General features: G+C 59.1%; 2 protein-coding genes across 3 annotated transcripts in view; both read left to right on the top strand.

The window, feature by feature from the left end:
* SPI1 (Spi-1 proto-oncogene) overlaps nt 1-5093 on the top strand; it is a 15320-nt gene extending 10227 nt beyond the window's left edge. For both annotated transcript variants that reach the window (XM_006772295.2, XM_006772294.2), the window contains exons 3-5: nt 2737-2924; nt 3581-3743; nt 4189-5093. In XM_006772295.2, coding sequence (XP_006772358.1) covers nt 2737-2924; nt 3581-3743; nt 4189-4508 — 671 coding nt within the window. In that variant the 3' untranslated portion in view covers nt 4509-5093. The remainder of the gene's footprint in view (nt 1-2736; nt 2925-3580; nt 3744-4188) is intronic.
* A 1538-nt stretch (nt 5094-6631) lies between these two features.
* Nucleotides 6632-7009, top strand: part of MYBPC3 (myosin binding protein C, cardiac) — a 26778-nt gene continuing 26400 nt past the window's right edge. Inside the window, 1 exon segment of the mRNA XM_015569479.1 lies at nt 6632-6656. Coding sequence (XP_015424965.1) covers nt 6632-6656 — 25 coding nt within the window.

The raw sequence follows: 7009 nt of genomic DNA, 5'->3' as shown, positions 1-7009 counted from the left end.
CAGAGTGGGAGCAGGAGTGAAAGAGCAGCCAGGGCCCTCCCCACACCTGCAGGGCTGCGTACTCAGGGTTCCCCCACCCTGAAGTGGAGTGGGCGTGAGGGTGGGGGTTGGCGGGCAGGATCGATGGGGCATTCTATGAAGATGAATGCATCTTCACCTCGGGCAGCAGAAGGCAGAAATGGGGAGGGCCAGGAGCGGGGCCAGAGGGGGATTTACAGCTAAAGAGGAACCCGGGTGTGCTCACTAAACCCCAGAGCCCCCAAAGGGCCTGTCTCGGAGGACAGAGCCAGCACGGGGCGGGCGGGGGGTGAGGGAGCTACTTTCTTGATCTCCCTAACTCACAGTAAGAAGAATGTGCAAATGCAGTGTTGTTTTGTCTTCCCGTTGGGCTTAGTAATTTTGTGGAGGAGAGTCAGAGAGTTCTTAAGAGAAGAGGATTCATTCACACATTCAGGAAACGTTTGCCGAGTGCCTGCTGGGTCCAGGCACCGGGAATGCGGAGCTGAATAAAAGCAGTCACTGCCACCCTGGGTCATGCTGAGGCCCCACCACTCCAGCCTCTGGGGGGCGTGACAGCAGGGGGGGCTCCTAAAACCGTTTCTCAGGGCCATTGACTAAGCTGACAGGAGCAGAGGGAAGAGGAGGAAATAAATATATATATTGAAGCATTTGCCTTTTGCTCAAGTGCTAATCTGGGCTCTTTAAATAAACTAGTAACAGTAGTAATAATAATAATAGAGGTTTGTTTGTGCCAGGTTCTGGTTGAAGCACTTTGCAGGCTCATTTAATCCTCACCACAAGCCTAGGAGGTTGGTGTAATGATTAGCCCCATCTTACAGGTGAGGAGACTGAGGCTTGGGGAGGTGCAGTGACCTGCCCATGTCACACAGTGGTAAATGGCAGTGTCAGAATTTGAACCCAGGTCTGCTGACTCCTGGATCATGTAGGTCTCCCCTCTATGTTATGCGGCCTCATAGAGGTGGGAGTCTGGACGGAGGAATGATTTCACACGTGAATGGGGCGTCAGTTAACTACCCAGCCGGGTCTCCCGCGTGTAGCATGGGGAATGAGAGGCTCAGGGTCACATGGCAAAGCCACCACAGAGCCCCCAAACACATGTCATTCCTCAGGGATGTGTGAGTGGGTATATGCTGCGCGAGAGAGAACAAGAACGAGGGAGACAAACCGACAGACAGGCAGGCACACATCTCACACACAGGCGCACCTGGGCCGGTGGTGGTCCCCCTGCAGGGCCTTGTGCTTGTCCCAGAGACGCTGCCCTAGCCTAGCATCCCACACACTCTATGAGAAAATCCCTCTTGTCGCTCTATCACCACGCCTTCTTCTGGACCCCGAAATGTACCCAGGAAGTCCTCAGACATACGGCAGTTTTTGTTCTTGGAAAAGGTGGCCAGAGGAACCACGGTGAAGACCTGTACGAGTCCCAAAACAGGGCTGCCAGTGGCATGTGACTGTTCCCCAAACTCGAGTCCACCCCGCCGCAGACTGAAAGCACCCGTGGGGGAGTTTCCAGGAAAGCCTCAGGTCCTAGTAACCTCGCAGGAACACAGATACAGCTGCCCGCGGGCTTGGCTTTGCAGGGGCAGCACCGTGAGTCCAGAGTGGTTCTGTCTGTGAAGAATGCCAGCCCTGTGACTCTGCAGGGACACACCTCGGCCATGTGACAAGGCTGGGTGCATGTGACTGTGGGCAGCCAGTTGGCTCAGGAACCACTGGGAGGTCTTAACTCCCAGCCTCCTCGGGAGCCGGGCGTTTTACAAATGTGACCTCATGGGTAATCTCCTGACAACTATTCTCCCCCTTTTAGAGGTGAGTCAACTGAGGCCAGAAAGGTCCATGCCTGAGCCCACACAGGAATTACATGTCAGAACCAAGATGCAGACTCTGGCTCAAAGCCTGTGTCCCTGTGGCCGCCCGGGAGGCAGGAGAGAAATGTGGTTGAGAATGCAGACTTCGCTTCAGCCCTGGGTCCTGGCTCTGCCAGCGACAAGGCCCTTGACCATGGGCACGCTATGTGTGTAGCCTCTCCACGCCTCAGGGTCCTCATCTATAAAGTGGGATTGTCAAATACAAGCTGGTGGTTCGATGGCTGATGTCGCTTGTAGCTCAGCCTGGCCCGTGGTAATTGCCCCATAAGACCTGGCATTCTTTTTATTGATTAAAAATGTTTTTATTGATTTTTTTTTGAGAGAGAGAGAAGAAGGGAGAGGGAGAGAGAGAGAGAGAGAGAGAGAGAGAGATAGAGAGAGAGAGAGAGAGAAACATCAATGTGAAGAGAAACATCTATTTGTGAGAGAGAAACATCGAAAACATTGATTGGTTGCCTCCCACACACACCCTGACCAGGGACTGAACCCACAACTGGGCATGTGTCCTGACTAGGAATCAAACCAGCGACCTTTGGGTACACAGGACAATGTTCAACCAACTGAGCCTCATTGGCCAGGGATATTGATTATTTGTAGAGAGAGAAAGGGAGGGGAAGAGAGAGAGAAATATTGACTTGTTGTTCCACTTATGTATGAATTCATTGGTTGCTTCTTGTATGTGCCCTGACTGGGGATTGAACCCACAACCTTGGCATATGGGGAGGATGCTCTAACCAGCGGAGCGACCCGGCCGGGCTGGCCTGGCATTCTTACTTGTCAAACCATTCTGACCTTTTCCTGCCGGGCCCACCCGGCTCACCGCCGGCGGCCTGGCTGTGCCCCGCAGACCACTACTGGGACTTCCACCCGCACCACGTGCACAGCGAGTTCGAGAGCTTCGCGGAGAACCACTTCACGGAGCTGCAGAGCGTGCAGCCCCCGCAGCTGCAGCAGCTCTACCGCCACATGGAGCTGGAGCAGATGCACGTGCTGGACACCCCCATGGCGCCCGCCCACGCCGGCCTTGGCCACCAGGTGCGTGCGGCCGGCCGGCCTGACCCGCAGGCGCCCGGGGCCGGTGGGGAGGCCCAGCTTCACAGGAAGCTGACACAGGCTCTTACTCAACTCGGCTTCCTGCCCCACAGTGCCAACGGCGGGAGCCCCAACGGCTCCTCCCGGCCCTCGGCTGACCTCATGTCCCCACGCCCCTTATCTCCTCTCTCCCACGATGGACAGAGTCCAGATAATTCCCCCCGGCCCCCTCCCCCCGGCCACCACACACGGATCCACTCGACCCTGACGGCCTTGTCAGAGGCCTTCCTGACCCCTCACTGACCTCCACGGCCCTTTTACTCACTCATCATCGTTCACTCGGGCGCTCTTCACCCCCATTTCTTGCCCAGGCCCCTGCTAGTCCACACGGTACCCTTGTGTGTGTGAGAGAAAAGGGCCCCTTTCCTGGGTCACTCAGCCCTGAACCAGGGGGTCCAGCTGGACGGGATTTCACGACCTGCACCCCGGTGTGCGGTGACCCTGCCTGTAACCTGACTGACTGCCACTGTCCCCAGCCTTCTTCCAAATCCTTCTGGGCCCTGCTGACCTCCCGCCCTCAGCACTTCTCTCACTCCGTGACCCCTGCCTTGCAGCCCTGAGCTCCCAGTGTCCCTCCCTGACCTCAACTCTCTTTCCAGGTCTCCTACCTACCCCGCATGTGCCTCCCGTACCCCTCCCTGTCCCCGGCCCAGCCCAGCACGGATGAGGAGGAGGGCGAGCGGCAGAGTCCCCCACTGGAGGTGTCCGACGGGGAGGCCGATGGCCTGGAGCCAGGGCCGGGCCTCCTGCATGGGGAAACAGGTAGGGGGGCCCCGCCCCAGCCCCTTCTGGCCATATCTGCCCCATGCCCACTCCAGCTGAGGCTGACTGACTCAGTAGTCATACCGCAGAGCTGAGTGTGAGAACATTTGCCAATGTGTGTATCTTGTGGGAGCATCTGTGACCGTCTGTATCTGTGTGTGTGTGTGTGTGTGTGTGTGTGGGTGTGAGCACTTGTGCATGAGAGCTGAGTGTACGCAGCCGCTCTGTGCCTGGGCATGGACGGGTGTGTGTGCATCTGCACCCCTCTGTGCTGTGTGTGAGTGGGTGGGAGTGGGCATGTGTGTGCCAGGCATAGGGTCGGGGAGCTGGCTCCCCGGTGGACCTCCCCGAATCCCGTCCTTCCCCACATAGAACTCCCAGGGGCCCCTTTCTGGGTGGTGGGCACGGATCCCGTGCTGGGCCGCTGACCACCCCCCGCCCACAGGCAGCAAGAAGAAGATCCGCCTGTACCAGTTCCTGCTCGACCTGCTTCGCAGTGGGGACATGAAGGACAGCATCTGGTGGGTGGACAAGGACAAGGGCACCTTCCAGTTCTCGTCCAAGCACAAGGAGGCGCTGGCGCACCGCTGGGGCATCCAGAAGGGCAACCGGAAGAAGATGACCTACCAGAAGATGGCCCGCGCCCTGCGCAACTACGGCAAGACGGGCGAGGTCAAGAAGGTCAAGAAGAAGCTGACCTACCAGTTCAGCGGGGAGGTGCTGGGCCGCGGGGCCATGGCTGAGCGGCGCCACCCGCCCCACTGAGCCCCGGCGAGTGACCGACCCGCTGGGCCCACCAGGCCTCCCTGCTGGCCATAGCATTAACCCCTCACCCGGCCCGGACACAGGGAGGGAAGCTCCCAGGGGCCAGGGCAGGACTGTGGTGGGCCAGGCGCGCCTCACCTCCCACTCCCTCCTCCTCCAGGCCCAACCCACATCCCTGCTTCACCTCCCACCAGGACTCCAGCCCTGGCCCCAAAAGGCACCTGGGGGGGTCTGACCCCCGGAGAGGGTCAGCCTGGATTAGTGCCGCCAGGTGCTGCCTTGAGAGTCGAAGCCATCAGACCTGTGTACATTACCCACCCTGTCAGCATCTCTCCCTTCTCACACCTCTGTCCCATCAGCTTCCTCAAGAAACTTGCAGCACAAAGAGTTTCTTTTAAAATGGATTGTCCGCCCCCCCTTCCCCCCATGATCTCTCCTTTTCCCATCTATGTATCGGCATTTTCTAAGGACACCCAGTGCTCAGATGCTGGGGGTGAGGACACAGGGATCAGCCTGGAGTTAGAGCTGTGGACAGAATGAGTCCTCAGTTCTTATTAGGGAAATAAATCATTGCAAAACTCTCCACACCTGGCAAATGGTTTTTAAGAAAAGCCTCAGTGAGGCTTAAACTCATAATCCTTGGGTTATGCCCCAGTGGTGGTGGTGATAACTGTGGCCATTTATTCCATGTCAGCCTCGGGAAGCGGGGTCCAATATCATCCCAGGGTACAGACTGGGAAACGGAAGCTCACAGAGGTCAAATAATCTGTTCAAGGTCACACAGCTGGCGAGGGCCGCAGGCCCATGGAGCGCCAGGTGAGCGGCCACGTCAGTGTGAGGGAGGAGGCTTCACGTGTCTGGAATGGGGTACAGTTCAGGAAGGTGACCCCATGCGGCCAGTGGGACACAGAGCATCCGCCCCGATCCGTGTGAGCAGGACCCCTTGGGTGGACTCAGTGTGTTGTGTTCTCTGGCTTCCAGGCCACAGCAGGGGAGGAACAGCAGAGGGGGGCCGGGGGTCTCTGAGCTTCTTGCTGCCGATGACCCAGTAGCAAGAAGTGGCGGCCGCCGGCCGGGAGTGAGGTGACTCCCCGCAGCAGCCTGCAGGCCGCAGGGAACCCAGATTCTGGGGCCAGTTGTGTTGGGCAGACACCCCGCATGCCTCCACACCCCGAGGCCTGGGGCTCACGGAAGCCCAACTGTGACACTTCCCATGCCGTCGCCAAGCCCTGAGAGAGGGCCGGGGGCGTGCAGGCCTGCGATGCGGTGGAAAAGTGGTTAAAATGACAGAAAAGAATGGATTTCTGTGTTCGCAGGGATGTAAGTTCCCACCACGGGGGGCACGTGGCCTTTCCCGACCTCACAGTCAGCCTCGCTTCGGGCATCACGTGTAACCTGCTCCTTTCACGTATGTATAGATATGTATAGGTATGTATATACAGAGGAAGCACAGAGAGGCCCCGTGAGCTGCACCCAGGGCCCCACAGCACGAAGCCAGCCGGGCCCTGAGCTGTGATGCCCGGGGTCAAATAGGAGCACACAGTCCCTCTGCATTTCCCACACGCCCGGCCCTGCCCTGGCGTCTCCGTAGGTAAACCCACGGCGCTCACGGAACAGGCCTAGGCGGCGGGTGCTGCCGTCACCGCCCCACGTCACAGGCGAGGAGACTAAGGCCCTGGGAGGGGAAGGGAGTGGCCGTGGCAGGACTCAGGGCGGCCCCAGGGTCTGTGTGGGGAACCCCCACCCAGTACCGCCCAGCGAGGATGCACATTCGATCCACCCACCCCAGGGCCGTGGGCCCAGCTCACTCCCACGGCACAGTGTGCCATCAGATGGACATACAGGTAGGGCTTGGGGTTCCCCTGAGGTTCACTGAGGATAGGGGGGCAGAGCCATCATATTGGGCTGGTGGGGGAAGGGACAGCCAGGAACAACACGGCCCCACCTTCTCCAGAGAGCCCTGCTCTCTGGAATTTGTCTATATTTAGCAGGTAGCTGGGAAGGAGGCAGATAAGGGGGCCCTGGGGAGGGGGAGGCCCCTTATATAGTGGGGGACGGGTCCCTGCCCAGATCCTCTTCGGGTGGCCTGTGCCTGCTCGGTTCTTGGTTTGACTTCTCTTAAGATGCCTGAGCCGGGGAAGAAGCCAGGTAGCTCAGGCGGGGGGTGGCTGAGGTGGGCAGGGTGGGCTGGGGGCCGGCCTGGGATTGAGCCCTGAGGCGGGTACGTACTGTCTTTCTGGGCCCTTTCCTGACTCGCAGTTTCTCCTTCCTTTCCTACTGATGGAAGTGAGGGCAACCCAGGGTCAGGGGCAAGGGGACAGAGAGCCAAGGCAGGAGGTCCCCAGGCCACTCCCCCCCCAGATGCTGGGGACCGTCCCTGAGCCCCCATCTCCTTCTGCAGCAAGGGTAGGCCCGGCCTGCCTTCTGGGGAAAGGCCCCAGGCAGGCGCCAGGTTGAGTCTGGACACGCTTGCTTGCTGAATGCTCCTGGACAAGCACCCC

Source organism: Myotis davidii, unplaced genomic scaffold, assembly GCF_000327345.1.
Source record: "Myotis davidii unplaced genomic scaffold, ASM32734v1 scaffold265, whole genome shotgun sequence".
Lineage (NCBI taxonomy): Eukaryota > Metazoa > Chordata > Mammalia > Chiroptera > Vespertilionidae > Myotis > Myotis davidii.
The sequence above is the reverse complement of the archived record's forward strand: the minus strand, read 5'-3'. Positions and strand labels throughout refer to the sequence as shown.